The following is a 23252-nucleotide window of genomic DNA, read 5'->3' as shown; positions in this document are numbered from 1 at the left end:
GCTGCAAGCCCTTAGTTTAAGAGAATTCAAGAACGCGTTTTGGCCTTGTCTTGAAATTTAAACAAGAGACCTGCAAGTCCTTGGTTAAGATAATTGAAAAATTAGTGTGATTAGCTGCAAGGTCTCAGGCCCAACTTCTGTTTCAGTAACTTAGTGTCAATGATAGTAAGCCAACTAATTTTTTCAGTGCAAAAGTTCAGGTATTAATTAATGTACAACAACCCGGTAAGTTATTTTCTGTAACATACTGCTAAAGAAACTGCACAGTACCTTGCCCTGGGTCACACAGATAATAAGTGTGGGGACCAGAATTAAATTCCAGGCAGCCTGAACCCATATGCCATGCGCTTAACCCCTGGATTATATAACGGCTGTATTTGGAAGTGTTTTTTGAGTTGCTGACAGTCCTCTCATCATGAATGGAGTTCATTTCTTTTTCTTTTGAGGAGATTTGTATGATACAGTCTTTTAGTTCATCACTGTGTCTCATTGATGTACTTGATGACTTTAGAAACTGATGATGTAATAAGTAATAGCTTTAAAAATTAATACAGTTTTATTATAAGAATACTAGGTATGAGATGGAAATGTCTAACTGATGGAGTTTATCATGGGTTCAGTTCTGGACCCTCTTCTCTATATACTTTTTCTTAGATTCATTCCCATAATTTAAATATTGTCTATATGCTGAAGACTGCCAGACTTGTATCTCCAACCCAGGCCTTTGTGAAATCAAGAAAACAGCTGCATACTCTGTATTTAAATTTGTAATGAGAATCTCCATCTTAATATGGCATACTGAATTCATGATTATCCATCATAAATCTGTTCCTCTCATGCTCATTCCAGCCCAGTAAATGGTAACCTCACTCTCTGGCACAGGCCAAAAAACCTTCCAGTCTTCCTTGACTCCTCTCTTAATGCCACCATATATAATCCCATCAGCAAATCCCATCCACCCTTCAAAACCTATCCTAAATCCAGCCCTTTCACTCCTTCCTGGTTTGGTCCACCAGAGGATTATTGCCTCTTGAGTTCCTGCTTCCACCCTTTCTCCTTTATCGTGTAATTCCCATATTGCAGCCAGAGTAACACCACTCCTCCATTCCTCTGTTCACATCTTACAGCGGTTTCCTGTTTTACCCAAAGTAAAAAAAGGCAAAGTCCTTATCCAAAGTTCTGTGTTGTCTGTTCCTCCATTGATCTCCTATTGCTTTTCCCTTACCCACTCTGCAATACCATCCTGGCCTCCTTGCCAGTCCTCAAACATACCAAGAACACTCCTGCTTCAGGACCACTGCAGTCTTATTCAGACTGCCAGGACTCTTTTCTTCTAGAAGTCTTCAGGGCTCCTTCCTTTGATTCCTTTAGGCCTCTGCTCATGCATTAGAGGAACTCTTTCTTTGGACTATTCAACTGAAATAGTAACTTCCTTTCCCACTTAACCTGCTTTATTGTTTTCCATAGCACTTATCACCGTCTTATGGTTTACATATTAATTTGTCTAACTGCCTCCTGCTCCAGTGATGTAAGCTCTGTGAGAACAAAACGGTTTTTTTTTTTTTTTTTGGCGGTACGCGGGCCTCTCACTGTTGTGGCCTCTCCCGTTGCGGAGCACAGGCTCCGGACGCGCAGGCTCAGCGGCCACGGCCCACGGGCCCAGCCACTCCGCGGCATATGGGATCCTCCCGGACCGGGGCACGAACCCACGCCCCCCGCATTGGCAGGCGGACTCCCAACCACTGCGCCACCAGGGAAGCCCACAAAACGGTTTTGTACTCTGCTGTATCCTCACATAGTAGAAGCTTAATAAAGATTTGTTGAATAATTGGGTCAATCTACCCTTCCTTCCCAAACTTAGTATGATTCTGGATCACTTCATTATTATAAATCACGACCCATTTGTCACTAAAGCCAGAAACCCGGGAGTTATCCTAGCTTTTTCCTTTTTTCTTATTCCGTGTATCCAAAATATTGACAAGTCTAATTGGATCTGCTCCAGAGTAGATCTTGAATCTGTCTACTTCTAGTCCAGACCACTATCATTTCTCTCCTGGCTACTTATTAGTTTCCTTTCTTTTACACATACAGCTCCTCCCTAGCCTCCCTCTGGCCTTCACACAACAGCCACAGTAGAAATGTAAATCAGATAATGTCACTGTTTGCTTAAACCTTTTCAGTGGGTTACAACTTTATTTAAAATAAAATTCAAGCTCCTTACTGTGGCATATTAAGCCCCATGTGATTTGGCTACTGCCTACCTTCTAACTTTGGCTGTAAGGTTGAGTTTAAAATGTGGTCTTTGGATTCAAGCTGTATTGAATTGAATCCAAGCTCCACCACTTGCTATGTGATTTTGAAGTTTCTTAATCTCTCCTGTGCTTATTTCATTTTGAAAATGGAGTATCTAACTTCATAGGTTTCTGGTAGTGATTACATAAGAGCATGCACTGAAGTACTTAGCATGATGTCTAGCATGTATTACGTACTCAAAAAATAAACGCTTGCCATGTACCTTCATGTTCACAGCTCAGTAGTTGGGCCTTCTCTCACATCCTCAGACACATGAAACTTTTCCACCCGTGGGTCTTTTTCCTTGCTGTTCCCTCTGCCTGGAACACTGTTCCTCCTGATTGTCACTTTTCCTTTCATGTCTCAACTTAAATGTCACTTCCTCAGTGAGATGTCCCTGACCTTCACTAAGATAGGTCCCCACTTCCATCTCTCCCCCCCCCATTTCTGTCACAATACTCAATTCTTTCATGGTATTGAGCATGGTAAGTGGTGTTACTTTTTTGAGGAAAGTAACTGCATCCAGAATGTAGTTCCACGCAGGCATGAATTCTGGTTTTGTTCAGTTGGATCCCCAGTGCTTAGTGCAGCGGCAGTGGGTAGCACACAATAAGCAGATTGTTGAAGGAATGGTAAAGGCAAGACAACTTTAGAAGCTGAAATACAAATTATTTTCGGAAGAGGGATGTGTTATAGTGGATTTCTTTTTACTTTTCCAAGCAGAAAAGTGAAAAATAAACACCAGAACCATTCAAAATTTAGAAATGAAAAAGAAATTTTAAGGTTCAGGGATAACAGACAGCTTCACTTCACTTTCTTTCCATCGTTCCCCGTTCTGAACCTTGTATTCCTAAGGAAGAGGAGTTTGCTTGTTTGTTTTCCTTTGTTCCCAGAACAGTGCCTAGCATCTAATAGGATGTGAGAATCTGTTGAGATCCAGGACCACAGTCCTAATGGTCAAATCAGTTTTACTGAGCTCTCATTGGGTACAGTTATCTGCATAAAATATTCTGGCAGTTACAGAAGAGAAAGGCAGGTCTCTGCTCTCAAAGCTTTACACTGACTACTAATAAGCCTTAAATTTCTTCGGCCAAAGGTTGATTGTGAGATACTCTGTTGTCTTCAGTATTTAAGAAAAATTTTGCTTTCAGACTCTTTTTTCCTTTTACTTATGAAAAGCTCCTCACTAACTGTGGGAAACCACTTTGAAATAAAATGTGGAAGCTTACAGCACAATTTAAATGCTCTTGTTTAACCTCTGATTCTTTTCAGTAAATTAGCCAGATTAGCTGTGCCTATAAGGATCTTGAATGGGATGTGCATATCAAAGTTCTTGTAAATGTAGATGTATTTTTTTCATGTTTAATTAATAGACTAGCTGAATAAATAGTTTGTAATGGTTTAGCAGTTCAAGGAAAATTAGATATTAAAGAACAAATCTGTCTCCCAATAATTAGTTCTTTTGACTCCTAGGAAGGGAACATGCATCTTTACATAATTTTGTGGACAGTATGAGTTTGGCAGTTAGATTGAAAAATACCTGAATGTGCTACTTTTTTTGTTACTGTTCAGTGGGAACACTTCCTTATAACCTTGGTACCCTCCCAGCACTATCCTTTCCTCATCTCCCACCTTGGCCTCAGTCCGAAAACAGTGCCCACTTTCTTCCCTGCTTTTTCATCTGCCTTTTGATGTGTGTGCTTCCTTAAGAGATGAAGAGGAATGATTTTAAGCAGTACTCTCAACACAATCTCCTTTGGATCTTGTACTGGAGAACATTTAAAAATTACAGGTCTTGGACTTCCCTGGTGGCACAGTGGTTGGGAATCCACCTGCCAGTGCAGGGGACACGGGTTTGATCCTTGGTCTGGGAAGATCCCACATGCCGCAGAGCAGCTAAGCCCGTGTGGCACAAATACTGAGCCTGAGCTCTAGAGCCTGTGAATCACAACTACTGAGCTTGCGTGCCACAGTTACTGAATCCACTGCGCGCCTAGAGCCTGTACTCTGCACCAAGAGAAGCCACTGCAATGAGAAGCCCGTGCACTGCAACAAAGAGTAACCCCTGCTCGCTGCAACTAGAGAAACCCCGTGCACAGCAACGAAGACCCAAAGCAGCCAAAATTTAAAAAACTAAATAAATAAATAAATTTATTTTAAAAAATTACAGGTCTTTTAACAGGAACATAATTTTATGGATTATACATTTATCTGACACCAAAAATAAGACTGCTACCCAATAGATAACAAGTTGAAGTAATCTTTCCACTCAAAACTGAAAAAAATTGCTTACCAGTTTATGATAGTGTAGGAGTGTTACAGGGAACATAATCTGAGGATACCCAGGAACATCTGCCTGCTGGTTTAGGAACCAGTTATTTTAAAGTGTGGATCAAAAAGAAAGGCAAAATTTGTGAGCGTTTGGGTAGTATTGCTTTTCTTTCTTTTTTTTTTTTTTTGCGGTACGCGGACCTCTCACTGTTGTGGCCTCTCCCGTTGTGGAGCACAGGCTCTGGACGCGCAGGCTCAGCGGCCATGGCTCACGGGCCCAGCCGCTCCGCGGCATGTGGGATCTTCCCAGACCGGGGCACGAACCCGTGTCCCCTGCATCGGCAGGCGGACTCTCAACCACTGCGCCACCAGGGAAGCCCTGTATTGCTTTTTTTTTTTTTTAATTTATTTTGGCTGCATTGGGTCTTAGTTGCAGCATGCGGGATCTTTTTAGTTGCGGCATGCGGGCTTCTTAGTTGTGGCATGCAAATGATTAGTTGCGGCATGCAGGTTCCCCGACCAGAGATCGAACGCAGGCCCCCTGCATTGGCAGTGTGAAGTCTTACCCACTGGACCACCAGGGAAGTTCCTGTATTGATTTTATATGTACCCTGCATCAGGAATGATGCAGCACTACCTTCACTGATGAGTTTTAAGAATATATGCTACAGTTCTACCAAGAAACAGAAATATGGGCGCTAAACAAATTGAGAGGTGGGATAAAGGACGAGCAAGAAATGTAGATGTTACTAAACATTTCAAGGGGAAGACACAGCCAACATCCAAAAAACTACCCTTTAGACATCTCTGTTCTGCCCTCCAGTATCTTTTTGGTTGTCAGTCACTGTAGCTAATAAAAATATTGTCATGGGATTTTGATTCTGGGCCCACATTTGTATGCCCCACTCAGCAGAATAAAAGCTCTATAGGTAGCTGGACTCTCCATCGTTAGACAAGGGTTTATCAACCTGAGTTCTGCTTGGTATTGTCTCTCAAGAAGGGTCACAACTCCCATCCCATGCAGCTTATTAATTGTATTTACACCAATACATGTGGATCTGCTAAGAAAATGTAACTTTTGTTTTCAGTCAGTATCAGTGGCTACTCTTAACATTATTGTGTACCTCTTAGAATTTATAAAAGAATTTCACATTTATTATGTCATTTGTTCCCTACCACAAAACCGTGAGTTATTAATCTGTTTTTAGAATGAGGAAACTCAGAGTAGTTGTTCCTTACTTATTGCTGGGCTATGCTAATTCTTAAATTTACCTCCAGATCTGAAATACATGTATAAGTAAATAAATAAATATTCAATTTAATACGTTAGTAAGATTAAGTGCAAAATCACTCATTGCAATGAAGAAAAGGGAAACTAGCCTATATTATGTGCTAAGTGCCTGTACCTGATGCTTTCACATTTATCTTATTTAATCCCTATAACCAAATAGGATAATCACTATTCCCATTTTACAAGGGAGACAATGAAACAATGCTCTGCTTCTACTTTCTCCTAATCACTTAACCTTCATTCCTGCCAGTGGAGTATGTTTTTACTACAGTTAACCCTTGAACAACAGGGGTTAATTCGCCTGTAATTTATAGTCAGCCCTCCTTATCCGCAGTTCCTCCATATCCACAGATTCAACCAAATTCCGACCATGTAGTACTGTAGTATTTACTGTTGAAAAATATCTGCATATAAGTGGACCCAGCCAGTTGAAACCCACATTGTTCAAGGGTCAGCTGTGTATTTTCTCATACCTAAATATTCTAACATAAGATAGAAGAACCATTCTGATAAGGACTGTGTTTTTTCATATTGCATTTGTCCATAAACATTATATCCTTAAATGCCTAAAGAATTTAAGGGAGAAAAATTTGATGGCTAGTAATTCTTGCTGTGTTAGTATCCTAGTTCAAGAAATATGCAGTTCTTTAACCATTTCTGCTTAAATAAGGGAGATTGCTGTGCTCTTCTCCAGGTGCATCTGTGCTCTCTCTTCCCCAAGAAGCCTTTCTGCCTTATTTCTAGAGCCAGAACCATCGTTAACTTTTCACCAGACCTGTATCCAAATTCGAGCTGGGGATAATTCTCCACCACTGACCTAAAAACTGTTAATGCTCATTTTCTGCTTTTAGATTTAAGGAACCTAAGGAATATAATCGGTGTCAAGAGACCTAAGGACTTTAGATACTTATAGGGGATTGTGTATATTTTTATAGTGGATATGATCCTCAAAGGCAGAGCTTGAGAAATTTTAATTGATTGAATACTGTCTTTTTTTCTGATTATAAAAGTATGTATGATTATTGTAGGAAACTTGTAAAGTACATTAATACCTAAAGAAGGAAACAGATTTTGCCCATATTCTCACAACTGTTAGTGTTTTGTTATATTTGCTTCCAGCCTTGTTTATATGTATGTGTGTGCTTGTAAATATATTTTTTTCATTTGGAATCATATGATGTGTATATAGTTTGATGCTCTGCTTTTTTGTTTTCTTTAACCCAACATCTCATAAACACATACTAATGTCTTTGTCTACAAAAATATTTTGATGTCCTTCATGGCAATATGGTGTCGTTTGATAATCATTCTCCTTTTGGACATTAAAGTTGTTTCCAGTTTTTGCTATTATGACTAATTCCACAATTGGCATAAATCTTCTTCGTCACCTCTGATCTTTTCCTTGAATTGCTTAACTGGTTCAAAGGGTTTGCTAATTTTTAAGGCCCTCAATGGCATATTCGAAAGTTTTGTGTTTTTTGTTTGTTTGTTTTACCTTTCTTAAAATACGTTAGTAGTGTTTCTTGGACTTTTCTATTGCCATTACCCTAGGCACAAAGGATGAGGGAAAGAACTGAGAAGGCGGATGGAGGGATTAGAGTTATTTTATGAAAGACACTAAGTAAGTGGTCAGTAAGTTGTAGGTGTTATGACGATGTTAATGATCATCTAGCACAGAATTAATAGTAGGATCCCTGACAGAGTGCATGCCCAGGTGCTACTTTTCTCATCGCGTGGGACAGACTTAGGTGACCAGTCCCACCTGTAGCCACATCCACTGAGTCGCCCAGGATGACGTGTGGCCATGGGATAGCGTGGAGTGATGAGGGTCACACTCTTAACTGATCCTTATCAGCAGCACACTCCTGTCCCTGCTGTCCCGCTGGTGTATCGAGGTTCTCTAGGGCAGATTAACTTCTCACCTGTGAAACAGCAGAATTTCCTCTGCCTATAATGCCTTCCTTCCCTTAGCAAGGCCACCTCTAACCTGTCCTCAAGGGGCAGCCCAGGCAAACGTGACTGCTGGAGAGCTCCCTCTGAAGCCTGAGCTGGGTTGTGTGCCATCTCTTGTAGCACTGTTGACTACAAGAGATGGCACACAACCCAGACTCTGTTATGACCATCTGCTCCTAGTTTTCATCAGTCTCTATCACGGGGGCACTTTTTAAAGTCAGCTTAAGGGAGTACTTTTGTAGGGAAGAAAAGCAAATATAAGTCTGGAGGAATTTGGTAAATAACAAAGAAGGCATTTTTAAATTGGGAAGGAAAATATAAGAAATAGTGTTGTAGGGACTTCCCTGGTGGTCCAGTGGCTAGGACCCCGCGCTTGCAACGCAGGGGGCCCAAGTTCAGTCCCTGGTCAGAGAACTAGATCCCACATGCCGCAACTAAAAAAAAAAAAAAAGGATCCTGCATGCCACAACGAAGATCCCACATGGCGCAACTGTGACCCGGCTTAAATAGATAAATAAGTAAAGAAAGAAAGAGGGAGGAAGGGAGGGAGGGAGGGAGGGAGGGAGGAAGGAAGGAATAGTGTTGTAAAAGCCCTGATGCATGATATAGGTTTACGAGCAGATTCTTTTCGGAAAACAATAGAAAACTGTAGAGCCACTGAACAACAACGACAAAATTGATAAATGTATCTGCATAAAATTTTGGAAAATTTGTAGAGCAGAGACATAAGTAGTCACCAAGCAGATTGAGGAAGAATAATTTCAAGATGTATGAAAGGAAATAGATAATTTCTCTAATAAATAACCCTTTAAAAAAAAACTATAGAACTTCCCTGGTGGTGCAGTGGTTAAGAATCCACCTGCCAATGCAGGGGACACGGGTTCAAGCCCTGGTCAGGGAAGATCCCACATGCCGCAGAGCAGCTAAGCCCGTGCGCCACAACTACTGAGTCTGCACTGTAGAGCCCATGAGCCACAACTGCTGAGCCCACGAGCCACAACTACTGAAGCCCACATGCCTAGAGCCCATGCTCCGCAACAAGAGAAGCCACCGCAATGAGAAGCCTGCGAACCACAATGAAGAGTGGACCCTGCTCACCGCAACTAGAGGAAACCTGTGCACAGCAATGAGACCCAGTGCAGCCAAAAATTAAAAAAAAAAAAAAACTATAGAAAAGTTAACAAAGGGCATAAGGGGATAATAAAAGAAAAGTAGCCAATAAGATAGGAAAAGGTGTTAAACATTTCTAACTGTGAAATGAAGAAAGGCAATAAATTAATTGTGAACTGTCTTTGAAGAGAGGGAATGGGAGGCCAGTCAGGTTAGCAAAGAGTAAAATGGGCAGTGCTGCGAGTAAGAAAACAGGTTGGTAGGGTTGTAAATATAACATGAAATGATTCCGAGGAAATTTAAAGATAACTGCCAGGAGTTTCCATGTAAACCTAAATGCACCCGGATATTCATTTCTAACATTACTGATAATAGTGAAAATTTGGAAGCGGTGGCAATGTTCATCAGTAGGTATTTCTGTAAATAAATTATATGATGTCCATTCAGTGAAATTCTGTGTACCTGTTAAAGAATGAGATAGGTCTTTATGTTCTGAAGTGAAAAAAGATACAAAACATTTTACGTGATAAACCTAGCTTCAAAGACAGTATATAAAAAAGGCCTTTCTCCCCTTCCTTTTTCTTTTTTCTTTTTTTTCCTAATCTATCTCTGTGAGTCCTGGGATGGAGAATGCAGAGGATGGATGAGGCGCTGGTGAGCAGTTGGCTCGCTGACCAGCTGCATTCGTTGATAACCATCTGCTTTTGCTTTGTTCACACCACCTATTTTTCATTTCCTTCATGAAGAATGACATTACTCATGAAGTGTTTGATACAGTAGGAACTGTTATCTTCTGTTTGTTATTCCTGCTGTCCTCTGTATGTTTATGTTTTAAGTTTGTTGCTTTGTTTTGGGTTTGGTTTTTTTTAAACAAAACCCAAGAGAACTAACCAGCTTGATATAAAGCTGGACAGTGTTATCATCCCAATTTGTTTTAGTGCAAAGTGGCATTTTTTACAACAGATCTGATTTATAGCCCCTAAAAGCAGGATTTTTTTTTTTTAACATCTTTATTGGGGTATAATTGCTTTACAATGGTGTGTTAGTTTCTGATTTATAACAAAGTGAATCAGCTATACATATACATGTGCTCCCATGTGTCTTCCCTCTTGCGTCTCCCTCCCTCCCACTCTCCCCCTCCCACCCCTCCAGGCTGTCCCAAAGCCCCGAGCTAATATCCCTGTGCCTTGCGGCTGCTTCCCCCTAGCTATCTACCTTACTACGTTTGTTAGTGTGTATATGTCCATGACTCTCTCTCGCCCTGTCAAAACTCACCCTTCCCCCTCCCCATATCCTCAAGTCCGTTCTCCAGTAGGTCTGCGCCTCTATTCCTGTCTTATCCCTAGGTTCTTCATGACATTTTTTCCCCTTAAATTCCATATATATGTGTTAGCATACGGTATTTGTCTTTGTCTTTCTGACTTACTTCACTCTGTATGACAGACTCTAGGTCTATCCATCTCATTACAAATATCTCAATTTCATTTCTTTTTAAGGCTGAGTAATATTCCATTGTGTATATGTGCCACATCTTCTTTATCCATTCGTCCGATGATGGGCGCTTAGGTTCTTTCCATCTCCGGGCTATTGTAAATAGAGCTGCAATGAACATTTTGGTACATGACTCTTTTTGAATTTTGGTTTTCTCAGGGTATATGCCCAGTAGTGGGATTGCTGGGTCATATGGTAATTCTATTTGTAGTTTTTTAAGGAACCTCCATACTGTTCTCCATAGTGGCTGAACCAATTCACATTCCCACCAGCAGTGCAAGAGTGTCCCCTTTTCTCCACACCCTCTCCAGCATTTATTGTTTCTAGATTTAAAAGCAGGATTTTATCCTTCATGTCAGTCCTTTGTTTACACAGGTGGATGAGTCTTGTGAGTTTGTCATCTCCTTCAGCTTATCGGAGCATGAATCACCACATTAGGTAGAAGTAAATACCACATTCGTTTCTCTTTTTTTTTTTTTTGCGGTACGTGGGCCTCTCACTGTTGTGGCCTCTCCTGTTGCGGAGCACAGGCTCCAGACGCACAGGCACAGAGGCCATGGCTCACGAGCCCAGCCACTCCGCAACATGTGGGTTCTTCTGGGACCAGGGCACGAACCCGTGTCCCCTGCATCAGCAGGCGGACTCTCAACCACTGCGCCACCAGGGAAGCCCTCGTTTCTCATTTTTGATAGAAGGAAATGGAAGCATATAACAAGTAACCTGTCTAGTTCACAGCCAGTTGCAGAAAAATGAAAGATTAGATTTCTTAATGTTCTGTAAAATGCTGTGTCATAAGTTGCAGGCACCTAGTAAATGCCTGATAAATCAATTGATGAATCTATGAATTTGTCCACATTCCACACTGGTTTCTGAGTTTTCTAATATTGTTTCATGTAGTTACCACCTTACTGGCCATTGCAGTGCTACCCAATACAACTTTGTGCAGTGATGTTCCATATCTATGCCATCCAGTAAGGTAGCCCCCAGCCATATGTGGCTATTGAAATGTGGGTAGTGCAGCTGAGAAACTGAATTTTTAATTTAATTTTAATTTAGTCATGTAAGTATATAATTCTGTCACATGTAATATTATCTGATTTGGTTTCTTGTTTAATATACATTGTACATTTTCAGTGACTGACTATTAAATGGTAGGGTCATAATTAGACCATTTTATCCCTTCCATTTAGAAGTAGATATCTGGGTACGTTTCAAATGTGGGATTATAGAAATAGTATGTTAGAGAGACTTTTATGTCTGGATTATTTTAAGGAAGAGATTTTTAGGGCTGTTATGATTCTATTAAATTGTTTTCATTTTTTCACGAGATAGCCAAAGGCCTAATCTTGGACTCCACACCATGTTACTGTAGCATGTGGCATTACCTTTGTTTTTTTGAAAGTAGTGAGCCACCATTAGCTCAATTCAAAATCAGTTGCATGATGTTAGTCATACATTTTTTTTTTTTTTTTTACCTAAAATTCTTATTAAGCAACAAGTCATTTTAGGTACTCGGTAGCCACATGTGCCTGATGGCTACCGTGTTGAATAGCATAGACCTAGAAGATATGAGTATCACTGCTAGCCACCTTCAGCTAGTTGACATTTATAGAACTCTGTATCCAGCAGCTATAGAAAACACGTTCTTTCAAGTGCACATGGAACTTTGACCAAGACGCGGCGCACCATATGCAAGGCCATAAGATAGTCTCAAATCAGAAGATTAAAATCTCATAGAGAATATTCTGAGACCACATCAGCATTAAAGTAGAAAAATAACAGTACGTTACCAAAAAAACCATATATCTGGAAATTGAACAATATACTTCTAAATAATTCATTGGTCAAAGAGGGAATTTGATGGAAGATTAGAAATGTCAAACTAAGTGGTAAAATACACGATATCAAAATGTTTAGGGTTTAGCTTAAGCAATACTTCTGGAGGAAATTTATAACTCTGTATACTTATATTAAAAAGGGAGAGGCTTAAAGTTGATGATTGTAGTTCCTACCTTAAACTGCAAAAAAAAAACAAAAAAGCAAACTAATCCCACATAAGGTAGCAGGAAGAAAATAAGAATAAGGGTAGAATAGTGACAAACAGCAAAAATGAACTGCAATGTGATATTCTTTCCTTTTGATAACTTTTATTAAGTAAATTGCTAGCCTGTAATGACTAGCAGTAAAATTAGTGAGAAAAAAATTGTACTTTAAGAAGTATAAGGAACCAATTTATAAATGACAGTAGGGTTAAATTAAGCTTAATAATTACAATTATTTATATAATGGAAGCCTCTGTTTTCTTGAATTCCGATTCATTTTAGTGCTCTGATTTACCTGTTTTGGAGGACAATTTAACTTAGGGGTGAAAAAAACCTATAGGCATATTTTATAAACCCATGAAAGAGTTTTAAAGCTGAGAATTTGAACTTAGTTTTAAATAACCAAATGGCAAGCAGCTGTGTGCCATTGAGAAGATACGTTCAGGACAGTGACATTTCCTGATGAGTCTGCAGAAATGTTTGGCTCTCAGGAATTTGCATAATCTCATTCAACTGAAAAAAAAATAAACATTTAAATAAAACACTGAATTGTTTTCTTACAGGTTTATAGACAAGAAGGAAAGGTTAAGCCAACTTAAGAGCAAGCAAGAAGAATTTCAAAAAGAGTGAGTTTTCATTTTGTTTTTTAATTTGTGGAGGTTGTCTTGTCACCACATGGTTTAATTCAGTGCTGTGGTATGCATACATGTGGATTGCTAATTTATTGAATTTAGGTTACAAATCTCCCCGTGTGAAGAGCAGTACATCTGGGAGAAGCAAAATAGGAGAGATGATCAAGTTTCTAGAAAACACTGGGATCAAACCTGGTGCCTGGTTCACAGCAGGCAGTGACTGGATGGATGAATCAAACCGCTGGCCCTGATAATTGACGTATTGTAAATGGGTCCAGGACAGAAGGCATATTAGACTAGCAGTGGTGGCTCTTGTAGGACATTATTGCTTCTGTTTATCTTTATTCTTCTGTATCAGGGTTTTGCAAAGTGTGGTCTGCAGAACATCTACATCAGAATTCATTAACTTTGGTACTGGTTAAAAATGTAGATTCTTGGAATCCTGTCCTCAGATATCCTGATTCAGTAGGTCTGGGGGTAGGCCCAGGAATCTGAGTATTAATGAGCACCCGATGAATCTCTCATCCTCTGGATTTGGGAATTGTCCTGTAGAACCTTTTATCCCAAACTGATCCAGTCCCTATTCTCCATACACACTCCAGACCCGATTAACACATTTATGAGTACATGAAACCTTCAGAGATACTCTGCATTAGAAAAACCTGCTTAGATTCATTTAACTCAGTCAGTTCTCTAACTTACTCTATCATGGAAACTTATTTTTTCCTATAGAACACTTCATTCCTTAGAACAAATTTTTGCCTAAGCTGGCTTATGCCTTTTTTTTTTTTAAAAAAGTAATTAATTAATTTATTTATTTTTGGCTGTGTTGGGTCTTCGTTGCTGTGCACGGACTTTCTCTAGTGGCGAGTAGGGGCTACTCTTCATTGTGGTGCACAGGCTTCTCATTGCAGTGGCTTCTCTTGTTGCGGAGCCCGGGCTCTAGGCGCGCGGGCTTCAGTAGTTGCAGCACACGGGCTCAGTAGTTGTGGGTCGCCGGCTCTAGAGTGCACGCTCAGTAGTTGTGGTGCACGGGCTTAGTTGCTCTGCGGCACGTGGGATCTTCCCGGACCAGGGCTCGAACCCATGTCCCCTGCACTGGCAGGTGGATTCTCAACAGCTGCACCACCAGGGAACTCCCATGGCTTGTGCCATTTTGCGGGGAGCTGACAATAGCATTTGGACCATGAATTCTCTTGTAACTATCATTATTATTAATTATGACTGATGGAAATTATTGATTATGACGGAGGACAAAGGCTATGGCTGTTATGGAAGTTTATTGTGAACGTTTATAGAAAGGCTCTGAGCTGTATTAAAAATGCAAAAGGAAGGAGGTGAGAAAAAAATTGAAGAGAGCAGGGAATCTGGAAAACATTTTTCAGTGCTTACATCCCACTTTGGTATATCCAGCTGTTTCTAAGACCTTATTTTAAAAAGTTGTTGATTTTGCATTTTTGAGCTTCACCGAATTCATTATTTTAAGAGCATATTTCCTTTGTCTCTTCTCCATACAGAGTGTTAAAAGCTATGGAAGGAAAATGGATAACAGATCAGTTGGTAAGCTATAAGAAGAATTTAAATAATATTCTTTACACTTGAGGTTACATGTTTTTAAATAGGCAGAACTTAAAAAATCATTTTGAATTTAAATTTATTTTTGATCATTTTTTGGCAGTTCTCTGTGAATATATTCGTAGTGTGGGCTTCTCAGATATTTCATCCAGGTACCAAAAACAGGGTTTTGGCAATTAATTATGGAACCACTGTAAGGAATAATTATGAAGTCTGGTATTGACATAAAGTTATAAGAACAGTGAGGTGTTCTTTTTTAAATAATTACTCATCGTAAACACCTACTTTGTAGATGGGTTAATGATTGAATGTGAAAAATAAACTCAAATATTAAAAGAAAGTATGGGAGAGTATTTATATAATCTGGGGGTGAGCAGACCTTTATAAGCCATAAAGGAAAATATTTGACACACTACATAAAAGTTTAAAAGTTCTATATGTTAAAGACCGTAGCAAAATGAATATAAACTGGGAAAAAATGAGTACAGCACATGAAAATAAGGAGTTTGATTGATTATACTTTTATTCACTGTTGGTGGGAGTGTATATTGACATATTTGTTTGGGGGACAATTTGGTGGTGGCTTGTGGTGTTTTTAATGCACATGTGGTATATCGGCAATTTTCCTCCTAAGAAAATATGCATGAATGTAGAGATTTATGGATAAAGACGCTGATTGTCTGCATCATTGGTAGTAAAGTTAATATATAATCTAAATACTCATCAAACAGAATGAGATGATTATGATGCTGTGTAGCTGTTGAGAAGAATGTGGTCAGTCTACATGCACTTATATGGAATGATGTCCAAGGTATATTTTTTAATGAAACAATCAAACAAAAAGCAGGCTAGAGTAAAGTATGATTCCATTTGTGTAAGTGTTTTAAATACATATCTTAAAAAATACATATCAAATTTTAATTGAGATCAACGCTGAAGAGTGGGAAGTAGTCAGGTTAAAATCTCTTTCTTTCTTCTCTTTTGTGTTGCTTAACTTTTTTCATAATAATAATAAGCATCCGTCATAATTTTTAAATGATACTTATAGAGATGTGATATATGCTCTGCTTATGCTCTGAATGTTATATAAACAAGTTGTATGGAAAAAAGTTATAAAAGGCTGTTTATAAAGAATCTCATCCCAGTTTTTCTAAGTTCTAAGTTTTCTAGTTTTTCTATCAAAAATTTAAATATTGATTCTTAAAGACTAATACCTTTTAAAAGTAAAGACATCTCATTTCCAGTTTATTCCTGAATCCATCAGTTCCCGTGCATGTGTTCTCAGATGTTTCTCTCACCCCACTGGAGAGGGGAGAGTTTTACCCACTGAACATTCCTGTAATCTACTCTGTATCTTGTACCATCAGACTACTTAGACAAGTGTGAAACATTATAGGCATTTGACTGTTGTTGTACGCTTTCAATTATCCCCGTTTATGGAGGCATTATGGAATAGATAAATAATACTTTTTTAAAACTAGTAGGGCAGATTTTTACTTATCCTTTATTCTCTTTGGAGAAGCTGTACCTAAATCCTGGTAATATAAAATTGCAGTTTCATATAACTTTTTGAGGCTTTTCAAGAAATCTTACATGAGTTATAAACTTAAAAAAAAAAACTTCTGCTTTATTGCAGTTTTTATTATTTTGCAAGTAATATTTGCTTATTGTATCGGTGAGATAATACAGTTGGTGGTCTCCTCAGTAACCAGCACTGAGAATTTAGAGCAGCACATCCATAGAACTCTCTGATGATGCAAATGTTCTCTGTCTACACTGCCCGATATGGTAACCATTAGCCACTTGTGGTGTTGACATGTACCACCTGACGTGGGTAGTGAGAGTAGGAACTGGATTTTTTAAAAATTTCATATAATCTAATTGACTTGCAGGTAACCACATGGGACCTGTAGCTATATTGGGCAGGGCAGGTTAAGAGAATATCCTTCAACACTTTTCTCTGTGCTTATTAACACATAAAAGAACTGTGTGAATTTCTCTTTCTCTCTTAATTTCCTAGCAGCTTCTGCAGTGAACCAGAGTAACATTTTTTTCTTTTTTGTAATCCACTAGTTACAAGCTATAAGAAATATAATTATACTGATCTTTTATTCATTACATTTTCTAAGATACACCTCAAAATAAGTAGTGTCCCCAGTAGATAATCATATTAGTCATTAGAGATCAACATTTGTGATATTTATTTCATACCTTTTTTAAGAGATGGAAAATAATGTCCTGCAAGATGAGGATTGAACAGCTGAAACAAACTATATGTAAAGGAAATGAAGAAATGAAGAAAAGTAAGTAATTTTCCACCTCTCTCCAGCCCTAATAAAGGATGGACTGATGTGGAACTTCATGCGATCAATAAACAAACTAGAGAGACAGAGGAAGGGAGACAGAGAAGGGGTGGGGGGAGGCAAGAGCAGCATGGAAAAGTTTACTGCTTGCCTTTCTTTTTGTAAAACATCTGTATAAGGAATTTATATATTTTTTTTCAGAGATATGTATATAAAACATATATCTGTGTGTATATATATATATATATACATACACATATGTCCATATATACATATACACATGCACGCAAATGTAATGACCTTTAAACCGCTACATTTCTCAACTTAAAAAGTTAAGGAATGTATGTGTCCCGTTTCCCTTAGCTGACAGGAAGCTGAGAGTCAGTCTTGGTAATCAGGTATAATAATTGTTAGTTCACACCAGAAGCACAGAATATAAGACTCAGTGAGTCTTATACATATTTTAATCTGTATTAATCTTGCATTACATTTGTGTATTTCATACTTTATCAAAGGTGGTTGTCAAGTTTTAAGAGTCCTCTTAGAAGTCCTGTGTCTTTAGAAACAGTCCATGGTGGAACTTCCCTGGTGGTCTAGTGGTTAAGACACCATGCTTCCAATGCAGGGGGCATGGATTCAATCCCAGGTCAGGGAACTAAGATCCCACATGCCACGTGGCCAAAAAAATAAATAAATAAAAATAAAAGAAAAAGAAAGAAATAGTCCATGTATTTCTGAAGATAAGTGTTTAAAGTTTAGAATGGGTCGTCATCATACCTTGTAAATCTGTTTCTTGTCTACTCATTGCTTTCAAAAGCAAGTATTTTATAGTGGTAGGTAATGGTGTAAAAGCTGTCTTTGAAAATGTTTGTCCTAGTAAAGTGCTTGCATAGAGTTTCACAGGATTAATAAGCTAGAGAAGCATGGTAGCTGGGTGAAGAGCTGCTCAGAGCTGCAGCCAGCCACTCTTCCACCGAGTTTGGCCTGCACTCTCCAAAGGCTCTGGGTCAATAGCAGTGTAGGGACTCATTACTTACCATGGGTTCACCCTCTTTCCCCTCCTCCGTGGATGTTCGCAGTAGGAGTTTGCCACCAGGCATCTGTGAACCTCCTGAAATTGCTGAATTGACTGAGCTTGGTGCATTTCTCTGATGAGCAATTTTAAAACTTTGGTCAGCTCTTTTTAATAGGCTCCTAGCCCCAAAATACAAAAGCAACAACCATGGAAAGTAAAAGATATGGTTCTAAATTAGTGGACTCTATAACTGTGATTTCCATCCCTAGCAAAACATTGGAGTCACCTGATAACCTTTTTTTAAGATCTAGAGAGAGAATCCTGGGACCTACTTTGGACTTAGGAAATTAAAACCTCATGCATGGGGACCAGAGTCAATGGTTCTTAAACTGTCTCTAGTAAAAGGCCACTTTATTCTCTTTCATTTCCAATGTGTCATAAACCGATACCAATACTTTTCTAAAATACAGTAAAATTAGTTACTAGAAAAATGATTGCACACTTGGATGTCATGGCAATGTCACATAGCCATATCAAAGAAAATAGTTTCTAAACTTAGTCTACATTTCTGTACTCCTCTTGTCTGGTAAAAGTTTGCAGATGGGCCAGATCCATAGTTCATACTTTGAGTAGTAGCACTACTCTGAGGACCTGCCAGGCTCAGGAACCACTGCTCTTTAGGACGTAAATACAGGCTGGTTGCCACCCACTAGACCAGACTCACAAAATTTTACAAACAATTTTAAGGGAGTTAATGGATTCCAGAAGCTATGAATGGGCTCAAGTCAATGGATTAGATTAAGCACTTGCTACTCAATAAATAGTCTGTTTTTTTTTTAAACAGAATCTTGTTGAAATATCAGTTATAAACTATAGAGCCTGATGAATATTTTCTCCAGAATCTTTTGATTTAAGATGTCATGATACAGAATAATACAGTATAGATAGGGAAGTTGGATTGTATTTGAAATTTCAGAGTTGAGTTGATCTGTTACTTGTCCAAAAAAGCAAGAGTGGATTACAGACGGTATCCAAATGTTTTTTGTTTGATTTATTTTATTTATTTATTTATTTATTTATTTTTGTTGCGTTGGGTCTTTGTTGCTGTGCGCGGGCTTTCTCTAGTTGTGGTGAGCAGGGGCTACTCTTCGTTGTGTTGCACGGGCTTCTCATTGCAGTGACTTCTCTTGTTGTGGAGCACAGGCTGTAGGCGCGTGGGCTTCAGTAATTGTGGCACGTGGGCTCAGTAGTTGTGGCTCACGGGCTCTAGAGCACAGGCTCTGTAGTTGTGGCACATGGGCTTAGTTGCTCTGCGGCATGTGGGATCTTCCTGGACCAGGGCTCGAACCCGTGTCCCCTGCATTGGCAGGCCAATTCTTAACCACTGTGCCACCAGGGAAGGCCCCAGTATCCAAATGTTTTAATGTTCAGGGGGAGATAGCATGGAGAGAAGAGTAAATTAAATTGAGTCTGCACTAGTGCAAGTTGGGTGACTGTGATGATTTCCTGCCACCTACAAGGGGTCCTGATATGAAATTGGAAAATGTCCTTTAAAAATCTGACCACCATATGGCTTAGGCCATGGCTAGACAGATGCATTTGAGCACTTGTAGAGAGCTCAGTAGAGATCATGAAAATGAATGAACTTGCTGGAAAGTGTGTGATAGAACCAGAGACTTAACTTTAAGGACATTCATATTGGTCAGGAATGGTGAAGAGACGCATCTGAGGAGGAAAGAAAACATAAGAAACTTTCTGCCTGCATTGAAATAACCTAGGTTCGTTGGTCCTCAGTTGAAGAGGGTGGTTTCAGTCCACACATTTATCAACTGCTTCTCATATCCCAGTCAGGAGACAACAGGCTTCCGTTGGACCTGGTATAAGCAGCTACGAGCCATGTGCTATAGGTGAGGTACACACACATTACCATAGAGCTCCTGGGAGCAAGAGGTCTAGGGAGTGTTTATCGAGGAAGCCTTGAAGAATGAGTACAATCTGGACATTAGGAGAATAGGAGAAAATAGTGTTCCTAGAGAGATGTTGATTTGAACAACAGAATGGAGATAAATATTTAAGGAATGACTTGTCTGGCATCCATCCATCCATCTGTGCGCTTACTTAGTGTGTTTATTTGAAGTATCTAGTAATTGAATGAGACTGGAATGAAGGGTGTGGAGAAGGGAACTGTGGGGTGTGTACCAGTTTGGTGGTGGCTGGGAGGCTGAGAAGTTTGGTCTGTGTTTGATCGGCAGAGGAGAATCGCTGAGCACTGGCTGTACTTTATGAAGACTGAGCCAGTGAAAGAGGGGGTGGAGGTGTGGAGTGGAACCAACTAGAGACAGGCAGAGTTTGGGTGAGAGTTAACCAGGATTGTGACAGTGGAAATGAAAAGAAAGACCTAGATGGAAGGAACTGTAGGACAGCTCATGGAATGGACCATCAAGAGATTGATTTAGGGGGGCTTCCCTGGTGGTGCAGTGGTTAAGAATCCACCTGCCAATGCAGGGGACACGGGTTTGAGCCGTGGTCTGGGAAGATCCCACATGCCTCAGAGCAACTAACCCGTGCGCCACAACTACTGAGCCTGCGCTCTAGAGCCCACGAGCCCCAACTACTGAAGCCCGCGTGCCTAGAGCCCATGCTCTGCAACAATGAGAAGCCTGAGCACCGCAACGAAGAGTAGCCCCCGCTCACCGCAACTAGAGAAAGCCTGCATGCAGCAATGAGGACCCAATGCAGCCAAAAATAATAAATAAATAAATTTAAAAGAAGAGAGAGATTGATTTAGGACAGGTCGGAAATAATTGTGAAGTAGGGAGCCTAGCTTAAAATGTGTCAAGAGGAAAGATAATGAGCTTGGTTTTAAACTTATTTGAGCCTCTTTAGTTGTTCCTGGGTGTCTGAGATTTTACAGCCAGTTGTTGCTACACTAGAGAAGTTTAGCTACAACCTGATCTGTTTGATAATACGTCTTGGGATCTAGAACCTGTAGGACCTTCATAAAAAGAACATACGTTGGGAAGGACGAGTGTCTTGTCTGTTTTCTCGTTGTATGGCCAGGCTCTGGTTACCCTTCCAGTGGTTAAAATGCTGGTGTATGGAAGGTGCTCGCACCCTGCTGGGGGTGCTGCACTCCACTGTGACTTTTCAGGGCGTTGGTCTGTTTCTTTGCTGCATGACCACCTGCCGTGAGATTATCCCTGGGCTCTCTGAATGTAGCCCAAGGGACACTTAATAGTTTTCTAAGGAAAATCAGATAGCCAGTGAATTTTTCAAACTTAGATTTCTTTTCTGCCCAACATGGCTGCTCTTCAGTGCTTACTGTAAGAAAGTCAAGTACTTCCTGTGCTAAACTTAAACTTGATAGTCTTGAGTGATGCTCACTGATGTTGATTACAAACGGAGACCCAGAGTCATTTTAGTGGTGGTCCCCTTTGCTCTGTGTGTAATACCTACTTGAACTAAACTCCCGGTCTCCATACTTAGTGAATGTCATGTAGTTAATTTTATTGAGGTTTTGCTTTCAGTTTAGACTGCAGGAAGACACTTAATGCTTTGGGGGTGGCGGGGGGCGGTGGTAGTGTGCAGTACCCAGGAATTATTTGTACAGCTCATTGTTGGATGTGATTTATTTATTTTAGATTCTGAAGGTCTCCTCAAAACCAAGGAAAAGAATCAGAAACTTTACACTCGAGCACAACGGCATCAGGAGAAAAAGGAGAAGATTCAGAGGCATAATCGCAAACTTGGTGACCTGGTAGAAAAAAAAACCACTGATTTAAGAAGTCATTATGAGCGTCTGGCAAATCTTCGGCGGTCTCACATATTAGAGCTCACCTCTGTCATTTTTCCAATCGAGGAAGTAAAGACGGGTGTGAGGTACAGTGAGTGAGTCTTTTGACTCTAGGAAAATACAAGTTCCAAAGATCAAGTATCTTTCAAGTATGTCAGCACATTTATTGGGCCTCATTCTGGGTTTTCCTGGTAATGAAACTTAAGTCTTACCTGCTTCAGCAAACAGTAAACACTGCAGGAAGTTGGGGAGGTGGCCAGGGTGAAGGATGGTGGCCCTCGGAGAAGTGAGGCCCAGGTTTGTATACTTGTAGAGCTTCCAGATGAGGGCCAGGCTCACATCCCTGATCAGGAACCATCTCGTTGGCTGCAGGGCCACTTGAGCTGTTTATTAGTCAGATGCTGTGAGGCAGGTTTTTGAGCCTCGAAGTCTTAGTTCCTTGTCTGTTAGATGGGTATAATAAACGTCTACTTCACAGAGAAACCATGAGCTAAGATGGAAGAAAACACCTCGGGCTCTCTTACCTGGTGGGCAGGACATGCTGACTCTGCCTTTTCCTGGTAACCAGCATGTCAGGCACTGGTCGTCTCACTGGCTGTAGTGCACAGACACCCTCAGGAGTCTGTGGGGTGGACAGGATGGTGGTTCCCACCTGGCTGTTCATCAGAGTCACTCAGGAACTTTAGGAAAAGACAGGCTCCAGAGGACACAGCTCCAGCCTCCTAGTTCATCTCATAATACTTTATTTTTTAAACTTGCCCAGATGATGCTGGTGATCATCTAGGTTCTGAAACTTCCACTGAAGAGTTTCGATTGCTTTCTGACTAACCATCGGGCTGTTCCAGCTGAGGATTTCCCTGTCTCTTCTGGTTACCCTTACTTTCCGGCACCTTTCCCTGGAATTGGACAGTCAGTGGACTGTTGCTACTTAGGACTTAGTGTTTGCTGCCTCCGCTTCAGTCTTTCCTTTCGTCTGTTGCCAGAGTTGGCTTCCTAAAAGCCTAAAGGTCTGATTGTTGCTTCTAGCTTGACGACCTGATCTCTGACTCTTACCAAGTAATTTGTCATTAGTAATAGTTAGCAAATATAAAAATAAAAAGGCAGATGCAAAACAGAGAAGAATTCACAGCTCAGAAATAGACCCCAAGGTGGCATTTTGAATCAGTGGGGAAAAGTTGGATTATCCAAAAATTGGTGTAAAGACAGCTGGCCAGGGCTTTGAGGGGGAAAAAGCTGACAGACAGAAACACTCTGTCAAATTAAATTCTGATGGGCCCAGATAGCGATGTTAGAACACATTATAGTAAACAAAGACTAGGATACTGTTCCAGATTTTAGGAGACTAAGGAGACTGACAAATGAATATAAAGTTGCAGGAGAGAAATTGTGGAGAAAATCTTACTCTTCCATGCCTGTGCTGTTTAAATCTTGTATGTTAGTATATATTACTATATATCATGAATTTTTTTAAGCTGATAGTTTTG

The 23252-nt window shown here is 40.0% G+C and overlaps 1 protein-coding gene across 1 annotated transcript in view; it reads left to right on the top strand.

The window, feature by feature from the left end:
- ATG14 (autophagy related 14) overlaps positions 1-23252 on the top strand; it is a 38447-nt gene that overhangs the window by 805 nt on the left and 14390 nt on the right. The window contains exons 2-5 of the mRNA XM_024734753.1: positions 13014-13076; positions 14600-14642; positions 16879-16960; positions 21617-21854. Of these exons, the coding sequence (XP_024590521.1) occupies positions 13014-13076; positions 14600-14642; positions 16879-16960; positions 21617-21854 (426 nt within the window). The remainder of the gene's footprint in view (positions 1-13013; positions 13077-14599; positions 14643-16878; positions 16961-21616; positions 21855-23252) is intronic.

The sequence above is a fragment of the Neophocaena asiaeorientalis genome, unplaced genomic scaffold (assembly GCF_003031525.2).
Source record: "Neophocaena asiaeorientalis asiaeorientalis breed wild unplaced genomic scaffold, Neophocaena_asiaeorientalis_V1.1 scaffold547, whole genome shotgun sequence".
Classification (NCBI taxonomy): domain Eukaryota; kingdom Metazoa; phylum Chordata; class Mammalia; order Artiodactyla; family Phocoenidae; genus Neophocaena; species Neophocaena asiaeorientalis.
The sequence above is the reverse complement of the archived record's forward strand: the minus strand, read 5'-3'. Positions and strand labels throughout refer to the sequence as shown.